We start from the raw sequence: 15,667 nt of genomic DNA on the forward strand, positions 1-15,667 counted from the left end.
CAGTACTTATCCTTTTTGATGGAATAATATCTACCACCAAGGGAATTTGTTTAAACCTTCCAAGATGTCAAAACACTGACAACTCCATATAATGCACCTGTATTGTGCATGCTTATTCTGTCTGTCTTTGTCTCTTTTCTTTTTTCCAGAAATTTAACTTATATCAAGCATATTAAAACCATGATTAGATTCTGATTGATGATATCCAGATACAATAGCTTGTACTAAAAAAAAAAAAAATGATTCGATTTTTAATTTAGTCAGTATTTAAACTTCTGATCCACTAGGTGCAAACTCTGCAGATGAACAAGACCAGTGGAAAACTGCAGGCTTGTTTTGGCGGTTTACTGTGAGTTTTTCCTATTGTCATATATAAATCCTCTCCCGACGTTCTTGCCTTCTCCCATAGTCAGGTCGCAGCATCTCACCTGTTGGATAACAGGGCGGTGGCCGTGCGTAGAGCCTTTGCCACCGGCCCGCCAAGGTGCCACACAGTGATGCTCCTTGTCCCCTGACTGGAAACCAGGGTATTCCCAAGTGCCCTTCACTCCTCCAAAGTCTGTCTCCTTTCGCACATTTTGTAGCTTGGAAGCATTATTTTTTAAAGACATTCCCCCCGCCCCCGACACACACACACGCACACGATTGCCATTCAGTCCTTTCTTCTCACACACACCACTTTGCACAGCCTACTGCTGTGCTGTCTTTTGGAATCCTACTTCCCAGCATCGGCATGTCCGGCATAATGATGGGTACGTCGTGACATGGATGCAAGCGTTTTGCTACATGGAGGAATTCTAAAATCATCCATGAAGTGTCAGAGGCTGAACTGTGAAGTGTGTTGTTGTTTTTCTTTTTCTTTTTCTTTTTTTTAATAACTGATGGTTACTTTTATAATAGAAGACCTCAGCACTCCAGGCAAAAATGAAAACCTGGATTTTTGCGTTAACATGGACAGCCCCAGCCTGATGTACGTCCACACCAGTGGGCCCATCTCGCTGGTCCTGTCTTCTCGGCGCAACTAAAACTTGCAGCCTAGTGACTACCAGTCTTCATGGCACAGATGCCTAGAAAATCTGCATCCTTCAGATGCTCTGCATCTTACAGAGCAGTGACCTGAACGAAAACCATGTTAGTCAAGATGTGTTTTTTGAAGTTTGCTTTCTCTTAAGTTCCCAAACCTTACAGATGTCTATGAACCACGATTTTTTCAGCTACACAGTTGGAACAAAATAGGGCTAGCGGGAAAGGGTAGATAAAAATGATGGTGTCGTTATCACTAGGGCACAAAGTACCAATATTCCATCAAATAAGGTAATTTCTGTAGCTACCCTATCGAATACGAAGCTGATTGATGACCGGCATGGGTAACCCTTTGCTAGTTGGTAGCCACAGACTGAAGGAACCAAGACTTTATGTATGAAATCCTGGGCCGCTTAACCCTTACAGGCTTGAAATAAAATTTCTTGGTAGCCGTTGCTGAAATATGTGCAATTTATATTTCTGATCCCAACAGTGGAAAAGGTATTCTTCTACTGAATAGTTATAAGGACTCGGCTTCTAAACAGTTTCAGTATGATCCCAGGTGTTATCAATGTCATAACAAATATGCTTATGATGCCTTCGGCACTGGTATTCATTCTTCTTGTGTTACTGATTATGTGGTGAACTTCAATGTAGAGCTGAAAAACCAAAAGCCAACCTGACATTCACCGATACGATTGTTTTCCATCTTTTAGGTTGCTTTTAGAGTGGTGCTCGTGGCATTTGTGCTGTTACTGTATTATGTTTGTCTTGTTTTTTTTTTTTTCTTTTTTTTTTTCCTGTTTGAAAATGTATTCTACCTTTCTTGTGTCTATTAAAATTAATTTTGAACACTAGCTAAAGTTTTAAGGAGTAAAATTGGACAGCACATGGCAGCGTTATTTTTGTCCCCAGAATGGATCTGTCCTCTACTATGGGCGGAATCGCAGGTTGAAACTACAATGTTTTTTACCGCCCACTCCCAGCCCCCACCTGAAGCAAGTTAAGTTTAGTCAACGTCAGAAAGTTTGCAGTGGGCAATTTTAAGCAACCATACACTGTTCTTGAGCAACAGGCTGATGCAGAAATTGCATTCATGTTTGTACATCAGTTTTTCAAATTCTTAAAATAGTTAAAAAAATTTTTTTTTGTCTGTGTGATTCTTTAAACATATAGTTTTCAGGCACTCCTTAATGCAGGAAGACTCAGATAGTAATGATTTGTGTACCTCACTGTGGGAGATCTTCTCTCTCTCTCTCTCTTTTGCATTAAAAAAAAGTCCTCTGGGGTCCGTGTAAGCATTTTCTGCTATGGAAATAGCCAGTTTTAATGTGATCAAACAAATTAGCTATTACCTGATTTTTTGGGGGAAAATTTTGATCATTTTATGTGAAGCGGTTAAAGCTGAAACTTTTTGGAAGTTTTAGAAATTGCTACAAAATGTAGCTCATTCCCCTGCTCTTCCAAGAAAGAAAGAAACTATCGTAGAAAGGCATGAATTAGTTATGTAACAGAGACATGACCTAGGCCGCTCATGAGAAGCATATTAGATGTGCGAGTTGATAATGAACCTTTTGAGGCCCCTGCAGCATGCTTGAATATGTTATCACCCATTAACCCCCTTTCTTCCAAGGCACGTAAAGGCTACATTTTAAGTTTTCAAGTTCCAAGGTAGAGAAACCCAAAATCCAAAACCATGAATCACTAACCTGTGATAGGGATCCTTAGAACAGGCCTGCCTGTTAATTTGAATTCTCACAGTACAATAGGGATTTGCAAGTATTTGGTAATGGGCGTTACAGTGTTCTGAAATTAGGTTTTATCCAGGTAAGACCAACATCCAGGATGCAAAGCTAATAAGACCTTTTTTTTTCTCTGCAATTAACCACGTTAGTCTGATCACTCAGCTCTTCAGAAAACTCTCAAATGCATTTAAAAAGCAGTATTAACCTCCAGTCCAGCCTAAACACTTCTTCTGCATGAGGCATGTTTCTGTCCTTCCAACTAGATTTTGCTGAAAAGCAGCACTTCCTGCTTTAGGAACTAATATGTCAGTAGTATTTCTTGAGGCGAGCAAGAAAACTGTAGACAATTCAGTAAGTTGAAAAACCTTAGGAAAATAAGCCCACCATGCTTTGCTTGGGTTTATTGAGGAAAGAGGCAAGTAAGAAAAATAAAAGAGAAAGAAAGAAAGAAAGAAAGAAAGAAAGAAAGAAAGAAAGAAAGAAAAGAAAGAAAAGAAAGAGACAAGAAAGAAAGAAACAAAGAGAAAGAAAAAAGAAAAGAAAAAAAATTTTTGGAAAGCCGGTGCCTCCTATGACAGAGTTCAGAAAGAACAATTTATACTTAAAATATCTCAGCTCCCCCTGCCTCTTAACCATCTGAAGTCCTCTCCTCTCTCTCTGCAGACAGAGCACACTCCTCCTTATGACGTGGTACCTTCCATGCGACCCGTGGTCTTGGTGGGCCCATCTCTGAAGGGCTATGAGGTGAGTGGCTGCCCTCTGGAGCACACGTGACCTTCACCAGCAGCACTGCTTTGTGACTCCACCTCCCTCTTGATTTGAGACCTTAAAGAGCTCATAGCAGCAAAGCATGTTATTTTCCAGGCTGTGGTACATAGTGCTTCCTGTTTTGTTCTGTTTTGTTTTTATGGCTGTTGTTTTGGAGATTTTGCTAGCTTTAGTTTACTCAGTCTGGGGGGAAATAGCATCAAACGGAGAGCTGCCCGAAACCACTTGCGATGTCATGTTATTGTCACTAAAACATCAGGATAAGTTGGGGGAACGTTCCCGTTTTAATTGTCACTGCTACCACAACTCAGCAACGGAAATAACGTGACAAGTCTCCCATGCTACTTTTTCCAAAGGGGAAGCATAGGATTTTAAACAGTCTGAGGAGTAGAAGTGTTTTATCCTAATTAGTAATATTTTTATTGTGTCTTATTAATTTATTGCTTGCTCAATTGCAGGTCACAGATATGATGCAAAAAGCATTGTTTGATTTTTTAAAACACAGATTTGAAGGGCGGTGAGTATTTCAGGATACTGGATTTTGTGGATTTCTTCTTGACGGTGACAAAACCCGGGTGGGACAGGCGTGTGATCCCAAGAGAAAAATGCCCTCTGAGGTCTCTGTGGTGACGGGCAAGAAGTCTCATTCAGTTCACTCTGATTCAGTAAATATCTGTCATACTTGCTCAGCACATCCTCAGCCCTGGACTATAGCCAGCTGTCTGTCCCTGCACCTGCATCTATAAGCTTTTTGGCCTGTTGACTAGTATCACCCTAAAGTCAGCTGGCTCTCAATGCTGCACAGATATAATATACATCGTCTTCTCACTTTTCTGACATCTGTACCATCTCCTCGCTCACCAATTCCCAAGCCCCTTGTCATCTCTCTCCCCCATGGAGGCAAACAGAGAACCTCTAGAGTTCCCACGCTCACACCGAGCCCCACTTGCATGTTTGCTGGAATGCCCTCTTTTTTTCCCTGTCACTACGTTCCTAGCAATGGCCAACCCAACGACTTGGGCACTTAGATCTCTTCCTACCCCAACACAGCTGGAGAATCCTTTCCTTTCTCCTTATCGCTACTTCTCATTCTAATGGAAACTCCATCAGCATCTAAAAAGGTACTTTCGGGGTGCCTGGGTGGCGCAGTCGGTTAAGCGTCCGACTTCAGCCAGGTCACGATCTCGTGGTCCGTGAGTTCGAGCCCCGCATCAGGCTCTGGGCTGATGGCTGAGAGCCTGGAGCCTGTTTCTGATTCTGTGTCTCCCTCTCTCTCTGCCCCTCCCCCTTTCATGCTCTGTCTCTCTCTGTCCCCAAAATAAATAAACATTGAAAAAAAAAAAATTTAAAATAAAAAGGTACTTTCTCCCTCTGAAGAAAGTTAGAACGCCTGTTCCCCTCTAGCTGCTCCATTTTTCTCCTTTTCTTTACAGCAAAGCTCCTTGAGCACATAGTACACACTTGTTCTCCTCTCATACTGAAGTGTACTCCAGTTACGCATCCATCGCTCAACCCAAACTAGTCCTGTCAGATCGTCCGTGACTTTCACCATCGTTAAATCCAGGGGTGAATCCTCAGCCCTCCTCGTAACTGACATGTTGGACTGCCTCATCGTCATTTAAATACTTTGCTTGCTTGCTCCCTACAGGCACACTTTCCTGGTTTTTCTTTTATCTCACTTTGTCTCCTTCCTCTCCTTGGCTGGTTCTTTCTCATCAGCTAGACATCTGGGAGAACCCAGGGTTAAGTCCTTTGGTGTTCTCTCTTCTAGTTACACTCATTCCGTGAATGATTTCATTTTAAGACTTTAAATAGCACTCCTTCGCCAGTCTGTCCGCCAAATTCCAGACCCATATACCCAGCTGCCTATTAGGATCACCACTAAGACGTCCAATGGATTTCTCAAACTGAACCTCCCAACTCCTGAGAAGCCTGCTCTTCTCATAGTCTTCCACACCTCAGGTATAGCTGCTTCATCTTTTAGTTCTAACACCCATTAGCCGCAAATCATTGAATCATTCTTTTTTTTAATGGTTATTTATTTATTTTGAGGGGGAGGAGGGGCAGAGAGCGGGGGGAGAGAGAATCACAAGTGGCCTCCAGGCTGTCAGCACAGAGCCCGACATGGGGGTCGATCCCACGAACAGTGAGCTCATGACCTGAGCCTACATTAAGAGTCAGACACTCGGGGCGCCTGGGTGGCTCAGTCGGTTAAGTATCCGACTTCAGTTCGGGTCATGAACTCACGGTTTGTGAGTTTAGGCCCCGCGTCGGGCTCTGTGCTGACAGCTCAGAGCCTGGAGCCCGCTTCGGATTCTGTGTCTTTCTCTGTCTCTGTTCCTCCCCCACTTGTACTCTCTCTCAAAATTAAATAAAGATTAAAAAAATTAAAAAAAAAAAAAAAAGAGTCGGGCACTCAACCACCTGAGCCACCCACGTGTCCTGAATCATTCTTGACTATTCTTTTTCTCTTACATTCCACATCCAAATGCTGTTGTCTGTATCTTTAAAATATATCAAGAATCTACCGACTTCTCACACATCCTCTGCTATCCTTTTGGTCTAAGACCCCATCATCTCTTCCCTGGATTATTATCATAAGTTGCCTCCTAACTGGTATCATTGCTTCTATCATTGCTTCCTTAATGTCTCTTCTCAATTCAGCAGCCTGAACAACCCTGTTAAACTGTGAGCCAGATCCCATCACTGGGTTCAGACCCATCCCATGACTTCTCTTTTTACACAGAGTAAAAATCAGAGTCCTTATGGTGGCCTTTAAGACCCTCTCTGGTCTGACCATGCACACCCCCACACCCTGCCTTACTTCTGACCTCATCTCTTACGCTCTCCCACTTGCTCATTCTGTTCCTGCTGTACGGACTTCCTTTTTCCAGGAGTGTGCCAGACAGCCAGATACATGCCCACCTCAGAGCCTTTGCACTTGCAGTTCCCTGTGCCAGATACTCTTCTTGGTATATGTGCACACACATACACACACCCATCCCCTCGTCCTTCCTTTTTTCCATGAATCTTTTAGGTATTTATTAATTTTGTTTGCTGTCATTCTCCCATAGTTGGAATATAAACTCCATGAGGGCAGGTTTTTTGTTTTTTTGTTGTTTTTTGTTGTTGTTTTTAAATCTCTTATATGAACTGTTGTGTTCTCAGTGCCTGGAACTGCGCCCATTGTGAACAATACTTGTGGGTGACTGTTGAATGAATGTCTCCTATATGTGTCCTGCTAGAGATACGCAGAGATGTTGAAGCCATTCACTGTCTTTGTGGACCTTAGGTGTCGACCATCAGTTGAAATTTCGACCAGTGACATATAAAGTGAATGCATGTATGTGTCTGGGGTAAAGAGAGGAGGGAGGAACACTGACAGGGATGTCCTCTCTAGGAAAGGTTTTAAAGTGGTAGCTAAGATTTCACCAACTCGAATTAGAAAGGCATTAGAAAGGATGTCCAGGCATCAAGGTGTGGTACAGCATCATGGGGAAGGCAAGCTAGCTAGAGGTCTTTGAGTCAAGTCCCTCGACAAGGAGTGACTGGTAACAAAGCCAGGGCCATATCTAGTGGGTCGTGTTAATTGGCTTGGACTGAATCCTTTTCCTCTTTTCCCCTTCCCCCTCAGCTTGCTTCAGCAAGTTTTATTGAGCATACTCTATGTGCCAGGCATTGCGAGGAGCAAAATCAGACAAGGGCTTTGGCTTTAAGGAGCTTGCTTCAAGTTTACTGAAAGGAAGCCTTGAGTCAGATAATCAGTGGGCACTGTGGTCAAGGTTAAGCCACTTCCTGAAGCATCAAAGAGATGATAGGAGTCTAAAATGGAGACTTCGAAATTTAAACAAAGAGTTGATTGTAGGGGATGTGGGAACATACTGGGCTGGTTTAAATTTCTGTTTTTTTAACAAGACATATTTGGTGCCTCTCCTCGATACTCCTTTCCTTCTGGTATCCTAACAACACAGGTACAATAGATGGTATCTGTGGGTTTCCGTGTTCTTTTATATTTCTTAATATACTGCTTTTTCCTTGACCACACCTGCTTCTATAGCCATTTCTAATTTATATTGGCTTTCAGCAAGGGAAGCCAGGACAAGAAAAGGACTGAAAGAGGCAGAAAAGGAAAGCAGACACTGATTTGAGGTATAAAAAAGACTTGGTAATCAAGATACACCTAATCAAACGCTCCTAATTTGGTTTTTTTTCCCCATAACTTTATAAAGTATTTTTCACTTTGTACCAGGAAAACATAGTCTTTGGCTTGGTCCAAGGCGACATGTCGGGCACTGGCCAAGTGAAAAAGGCATAGTCCTGACCAGGCTTAGTTACTTTTCAGTTCTTCGTTGTTGCCTCTGTCATTTATCCTAGTTTGGGATGGTCTTCTTGAGAATGCACACCCAGAAAATTCTGTTAGACCAAGCACTATGCTTTCTGTCGCTGAGTTAGCCCACTGTCCTTTCCAAAACACCAAAGATGGAGAAATGAGATGGTATTTCCTTGCTGTCTAAACCTAGTAAGTTCTGAATTTGGAAGACAGATGCCAGCCATAGGGTATATCTTGGACCCATGTTCTAAAGTATTAGCCATTCAGGCTGATTTCATTTAAGAGACAAATGAACCAAATATGTGAATACTATATTGATTTGCTGCTTCTGGCCAGGAGTAATTTCCACGTGGTTTTATTAATGGGCCTGCCTTGGCTTATCTGACCCATAAAGCTCACGTTTAACACTCTAGGCTTGGGATCACCTAGTAAAGATCCTCAAAGGAATTAACAGGGTCCATAAGACACACTTACAAAAATCCATGCAAAAATTGAATTTTTTAACACATGGCAAGACATCCAGAGTCCCTGAATCATTAAATGTCTTTTGGTTTTGGCACGAATAGGGGAAGGAAACTCATCACTTCCCTATACGTGGAATTTTAGAAGGGGAAAACTACTCCTTAGTTATCTATTAAATAAACTAAATTTATTTTTAAAAATTGGAAGCCCAAGGGGAAGAAAATATAAGAGGAAGTGTTGGTGAGGAAGAGACTGTTGACAAGACTGCTTTTCTGTTCTTAAACCTAGTTAGGTTCATTTGTTGAAGCCCTGGTGAGTTGTCAGAATCGTGATCCTTGCTGTTAAATAGCGTTAAAGTGTGTCAGGTCAAAGAAGAGATGATAAATCATTATCTTCTCTCTGTTGTGTGCAGTGGAGTAGCCCATTTAAAATCAGATCCGTCCTAACCAACTGTGTCGTGTAAACAAAGCAATCTTCGGATTCACCTTGTAGGACATTGACAGGTAAATTAACAAGGAAATTGAGGACAAGAAGGAGAGCTACCATCAGTGATAAATTTGGTTTTCCTTCCTAGTGACTTTGCAAATGTGAGCCGTCAGCACTGAAGTGTCTGGAATGCGAGCTGAATTGTAGGGATACGTACGCTGTTGAATCTTCTGTGAGGGAATTTTACTGGAAATCAATAATCCTGGGAAACATGACATCGCTGTATTCTGTCGTGTGGATAATCTGCTTAGATGTGAAGACAGCTTCTTCTAAACTGGTGGTTATCTAGCCTGGATGCATATTAGAATCCTCTGCAGCACTTTAAAAATAAATCAGAGCAAACAACAAAGGCTTTGTGCCGCCTGTGGCCGAAGCCCAATCTCTAAGGAAGGACCAAACGTCATTTTCAAAGCCTCCATGGCAGTTTTGATATTCCGAGAGGGTTTAGAGCCACGACTCTAAGTTGAATCGTCCCCCAAATTTTGCCCTTGTAATTTTCAAGGTCCCTCTTTTGGCGGAACCCCAAGTGGTGACAATCCCCAAGGCACACTTAAGGAGTTGAAATAGGATAGTGACCCCACTTCACACAGCTGACAGAGCTGCCCACCGAAGCAGGTCGTTGGGTCCTCAGCTGAGCATACCATGTGTGGAAAGATCGGAGCATGTGAGGGAAGGAGGATGTGTTATTATAGAAAATCCCGTCCTGCTGCTGAATCAGTTTCCCCACAGGCTGACTGTGTGGTGCTCTCTGGTCTCGTCTGTCTGGTCACCACTGTGCGCCCAGGGCGGTGCCCATCACAGGGCAGCTTGCCTCCCAGGGAGTGCCCAGACCCAGACTGTGGTCGCCAGCAGTACCTGGGTCCCATCCAGCTGTACTGCTGCAATGCCCCCCACTTCAGATGCTCACTCTTCCCTCCGCCTAGAACACCCTGCTCACAGTGTCCGTGTGGCTCATTCCCTCACTTCCTTCATGCCCCTGACCAAAGGTCAACTTTCCTGAAAGGTCTTCCCTGAACACAAATGTACCCTCCCCTGCACCCCATCTGTGTCTTCATGACCCTCCATTATTTTTGTAATGGCTTTGTTACCACCTGGCATCACACGTGTCTGCTCCCTTCCTCTCTCCCTACATCCCACAAGAATTTGAGTTCCAGAAGAGCACCCTCATGGCTGGCACATAGTAGGCACTCAATAAATCGGTGTTGGATGAGTGACCCCCTCCGTGGTCAGGCAGATGCTCAATTGTCACCTCCTTTGCAACTGGAGCTTCCCAGATTGTGTCACCCTAGCTACTAGACCCACCCCTAAATAAACAAAAACATGTTAAACGATTACTAAGCATTGGGTGTTTCACCTGTAGCCTGATTTCACTTGTGAACGCATTTTGAAATAATAATGAAACGATGTTTAGATTGATGTTTTAGTGCCTCTTTTCTGGTTATTGCTTTTCTTACATGTTAAATAAAATTCTCCTCAGTGGACAAAAAGCCCAGAAATCCAATACTTATTTTTTAAAAAAAACAGCAGTCCCACTCAGCAGTAAGAAAAGATGGAAATGTACAACAATGTGGCTGAATCTCAAATCCATTATGAAAAGTGGAAGGCGCTCCATTCAGAAGGCTACAGTGATATTCTGGAAAAGGCGAAGCTAGAGGGATGAAAAGCAGTTCTTTGGGTGCCAGGGTTAGGGAAGGGGGGAGAAGACTGACAAAGGGGGCAGCACAAGGGAATTTGGGGGGGGGGGTGTTGGTAATGGAACTATTTCTTATCATGACTGTGGTTGCAGATAGAGGATTCTATGAATTGGTCCAAATTGATGGAATCAGTCACCAGAAAGATGAATTTTGTGACATATAAACGCACATTTCTTTACAACAGCCCGCAGTCCCTTCCCCCATTTTACCAAATGCCCTGTGCTTCAGTTGACAACCACTCTAAACTACTTTAGGTGGCCCTTTTGCTTCGTTACTCCTTACCTCTAGATAACGTGCTCGATTTGCTACTTGAGTTTTCGGTGTTAGGCTTTATCTATTGACTTCCTACCTTGCAACATATTTACCTCTCCTGCATCTTACAGCTGTTTCTCCCATACCTGCACACATCTCCTCTTTCAGTCTCCCAACGGTTAAATCCTAATTTCAGCTGGTTCCATTTTTACTATTATGACCTTGTGGGTAATATTCAAAGGAGCCATACAGCACGCTATAGTTCTTTCTTTGGTGTTTTCTCCTGGGAACCATGAGATAAGTAATTTTACTTTTCATGCTTGCTTAACTTTCTCTGTATTTGGCCCTAACTGAGCCCTTAATTCCCCAGTTGTCTGAACCAATCCGCGCCCCCCACCCCCACCCCTGCAGCGTATTGAAATGCATCCTGTAGTCACTCAACTTCCTGAACCTCTGGGGGCCTTCTGTCACTCTGTGACATCTTTCACCTTTATTCTGGGGGTTCCTTTCGCCCCCCCTTTTGGGTTGGAGCCCCTCTTCCTTAGATCCTTTGATCGCTTTCAGGGTTTACCCTGTCATCTCAGTCCACAACATCCTCTAGTAGTTTCCCTAGAAAAGTACAGAGCTTTTGGAGGCCCTGAATATCTAATAGTGTCTTTAAGCAACTCTCCCATTTGAGAGTTAAAATGGCTATAGAATTCTGATTGGAATAATTTCCCCTTAAAATTCTGACAACTTTTTGCCCCATTATCTTCTGGCTTCCATTGTTGCTGTTAAGAATTACAGGACACGTGGGGCACCTGGGTAGCTCGGTTAAGCATCTGACTTCGGCTCAGGTCATGATCTCACAGTTCGTGAGTTCGAGCCCCACGTCAGGCTCTGTGCTGACAGCTCACAGCCTGGAGCTTGCTTCAGATTCTGTGTCTGCCTCTCTGTTTCAAAAATAAATAAACATTAAAAAAAATTAAAAAGAATTACAGGACACTTAGTGTGGGACCTGTCTTTTTCCTTTGTCCCTCATGTCATGAAATTTGTGAAGACTGAGTCCCGGTGTAGAACTTTGAACCTTTGTGCCCATCCTTTTCAATTTGGATAATCAGACTCTTATGGAATTAGGGTTTTTTTTGTTGTTGTTTTTTGTTTTGTTTTGTTTTTTTTGGTTTCCTCTCCTCTGGTTTCTTGATTCTCTTTTTTTCTGGGACTCTTATTATTTGAAAGTTGAATCTGCTGGGTAATTCTCTAACTTTCATACCTTCTATTTTCTCTCTCTTTGCCTTTTACTTTATTATCCTTTAGATTTTCTTATGTTCCAGCTATTGTTTTGAATGTTTATTTCTACTTTTTATTTATTTATTTTTTTTTTTAATTTATTTTTTTTTTCAACGTTTATTTATTTTTGGGACAGAGAGAGACAGAGCATGAACGGGGGAGGGGCAGAGAGAGAGGGAGACACAGAATCGGAAACAGGCTCCAGGCTCCGAGCCATCAGCCCAGAGCCTGACGCGGGGCTCGAACTCCCGGACCGCGAGATCGTGACCTGGCTGAAGTCGGACGCTTAACCGACTGCGCCACCCAGGCGCCCCTATTTCTACTTTTTAATTTCCAACGACTCATTCTGAGTTTCTGAACAGAAATTTGTTAGTTTCCTGGATATAATAATCTCCTGGCTTTCAACTTTGAATACAGCTGGCCCTTGAACAACACGACTTTGAACTTGTGTGGTTCCACTTATATGAGGATTTTTTTTAATGTTTCTTTATTTTGAAAGAGAGAGAGAGCAGGAGGGGCAGAGAGAAGGGAAGAGAGAATCTTAAGCAACCTTCACACTGCCAGCACAGAGCCTGATGTGAGGCTTGAAACCACGAAACTGCAAGATCATAACCTGAGCCGAAACCGAGAGCCAGGTGCTCAACTGATTGAGCCACCCAGGTGCCTCTGCCTCACTTTTTGAGAAAGAGAGAGCAAGGGAGCATGTGTGCATGAGCAGGAGACGCGCAGAGAGGAAGAGAGAGAATCCCAAGCAGGCTCCACGCTGCCAGTGGAGAGCCTGATGTGGGGCTCAATCTCAAGAAGTGTGAGATCAGAACATGAGCTGAAATCAAGAGTCACTCAACTGACTGAGCCACCCAGGCGCCCCTATGAGATTTTTTTTTCAATAAATATATTGGAAAACTGGGGGGAAGAATTGTGACCATTTGAAAAATCCTGCCAGTGAACCAATTAGAAATACTGGAAAATTAAGAAAAAGGTATTATTATAAGAATACAGAATATATAACATACAAAATATGTGTTTATAGCTTGTTTACATTATCAGTAAGGCTTCCGGTCAGCAGTAGGCTATTAGTTGTTTGGGGGCAGTCAAAAGCTCTATGTGGATTTTTGACTGCACAGGGTGTTGGTGCTTCAAACCCCCATGTTGTTCAAGAATCAACTATATTATTCATACTGTTGCTTTTCCTGTTTGTTTCGGTCTCTCTCATGTTAGAGCTTTTCCTGAGACTCTCAGGGAGTGCTGTGGGGCTCCTAAGAATGGGGGTATCACATGATCACTTGGAAATTCTGTGCTCACAGGTGGGGCTTGTCAGCTTTATGCTTCCCTATAGGACAGGCTCACTGGACCATCTAATTGGAAACCTCCAATGTCGTTATCTTGGGGTCTCCTCCCTTTGGCAGTTTTCCCATGGAAAGATCTTCCATTCTGACCCCTGGAGGATGTAAGCCTGGCTGTCAGAACTGTAAGACAGGGAAGAGGGCTGGTGGCCCAACATTTAGAATCCTTTCTTTTCCATCTAGTGTCCCTGTCCTGTCTCTGCCTAGGGTCTCCTGGTCAGAGGCCCTGTATTTTACTGCCTGTAGGGAATCAACCAGTGGTGTTAAATCACACGGGGAAGGGAGTATCGCCTGGCGACTCGAGGGGAGGTGGGGGGCTAGAACTCTGAAACAGACTTTTCACCAAACCTCGTGTTTTTAGTTTTGCCTTCAAACTATCATGAGGTATCATGAGGCTTCTATTTTACTCAACTATTCCCGTTACTGACTTAGATATTTACTTCTCTGGGTCTGTCATCTTACTGTTTCCAGCTTCCAAATTGTGGTGCTCTCATTTCTACCAGACCTAAAATGAGCCCCCTAATTCCTTACTGTCACAACACCCTATCTGTCCTCTCTCCGACAGCCATCTTGATCTTTTAATTATTTTGTTAATTTTCTTTTCTTATTTATTGTCCATCTCTTCCACTAGACTCTTAAGTCTGGTAGAGCGCTTCGTCCTTGGTAAGCACACAACAAATGCCTAGTAAGGAGGTGCAGGATAAGCAAAAATGAATGATTAGTCATTAACAATTCATTAAAAATGATTTTCACCTGAAAATAATGTTCACCGTATATCTCAAATCTAGATGCGTTTTGGGAATGTACTTTATCCCCTTTTATTCAACTAGTAACCTCAGGGTCTTCTGTTACTTTTCGCCCACAGGATATCCATCACAAGGGTCACGGCTGACATCTCGCTCGCCAAGCGCTCAGTGTTAAACAATCCCAGCAAGCATGCAATAATAGAAAGATCTAACACAAGGTCAAGCTTAGGTAAGTCTGTGCAGTGCTGATGAGCTTAGGCTATTGAAACATTTCTCTCCTGACGTTGCCAATGAGAAGCTCTAACTAGATGATAATTCCATGTGTCATAGAGCAGAGAAGAAATGGACCCGTGTTGCCAACCTGTGTTGCCAGGGGCAGGTGTTACAGTCTTAGTGATTTCATGATACGGAAAGATTTGTTAGGATAGTTGCGAGTTAAATGTTCCACTGGCTGTCAGCGTTAATGTTTTGGTTGTGTTTTTTTCCTTTCCCCCACTAATGTGAGCTTGGGTGTCTAGAGACTCTAAAACTTCCTGGCTTTGCATTGGTGTTACCGTGGGCAAGTTCGTTGATGTCTTTAATGCCTAGTTTCCTCATCTAAACAACAAAGAGAGAGAGAATTAACTACCTTGTAGAATTATTGTAAGGATTAAACATAGTATATTCTCCATCAGTGATGGCTATTATCCAAAGACCCTCGGTAACTGAATTATATCAATGATTATGTCATATTCAGGATAGTGTGTGTTGGGGGGGATGGGTAGGTGTTGAGATAAAAGATAAAATTAGTTACTGGCCATTTTTAACTGATATTATGTGCAAAAACAGTGTAGAGATTTTAGTGAACATGTCTACAGGGTTGTGTTTGGATACTGTTTATAAATGTGCTGATTTGCTCAAATGAGATAGTCTGGCAGTTATTTCTTCTCTGTGGCATGTGCTTGGAGTTTTAGGTTAATCATGGTCACACATTTCACTCACTGGGTTGTTAAGTTCTGTGATTATAAAGTAATTTTTCTGAGAGTTTGAGATTTTTTTTTTTCAATTTAAAAAAAAATTTTTTTTAGTTTATTTTTGAGACAGAGCATGAGCAGGGGAGGGGCAGACAGAGAGGGAGACACAGAATCCAAAGCAGGCTTCAGGCTCTGAAGGTGTCAGCACAGAGCCCAATGCGGGGCCCAAACTCACAAACTGCAAGATCATGACCTGAGTAGAAGTCGGACGCTCAACCGACTGAGCCACTGAGGCGCCCCTGAGAGTTTGAGATCTTTAACCTTAGTTCATATATTATATAAATTACTATATAAATCATAGAGAAACTATTAAAAATAATAAACTTTATCTGTTAGTAATGTGTAGAATACCTTAGAAAACTCAGTTTGGTTCCTCACCTAAAAAACCCTCACTGACTACACTTAGGTAATAGAGCACTGGGCGAAGGGGCACCTGGGTGGCTCAGTCGGTTGGGCGTCCGACTTCGGCTTGGGTCATGGTCTCACGGCTTGTGGCTTTGAGCCCCATGTCAGGCTCTGTGCTGACAGCTTAGCAC

The 15,667-nt window shown here is 42.8% G+C and overlaps 1 protein-coding gene across 4 annotated transcripts in view; it reads left to right on the plus strand.

Annotated features, from left to right (window-relative positions):
• Positions 1 to 15,667, plus strand: part of CACNB2 (calcium voltage-gated channel auxiliary subunit beta 2) — a 198,542-nt gene that overhangs the window by 172,502 nt on the left and 10,373 nt on the right. For 3 of the 4 annotated variants that reach the window (XM_030320881.1, XM_030320884.1, XM_030320880.1), the window contains exons 7-9: positions 3,432 to 3,512; positions 3,995 to 4,053; positions 14,238 to 14,347. In XM_030320881.1, coding sequence (XP_030176741.1) covers positions 3,432 to 3,512; positions 3,995 to 4,053; positions 14,238 to 14,347 — 250 coding nt within the window. Of the gene's footprint in view, positions 1 to 287; positions 350 to 3,431; positions 3,513 to 3,994; positions 4,054 to 14,237; positions 14,348 to 15,667 lie in introns of all 4 variants that reach the window. The other variant, XM_030320885.1, reaches the window with a different exon arrangement.

Source organism: Lynx canadensis, chromosome B4 (genome assembly GCF_007474595.2).
Source record: "Lynx canadensis isolate LIC74 chromosome B4, mLynCan4.pri.v2, whole genome shotgun sequence".
NCBI classification, from domain to species: Eukaryota; Metazoa; Chordata; class Mammalia; order Carnivora; family Felidae; genus Lynx; species Lynx canadensis.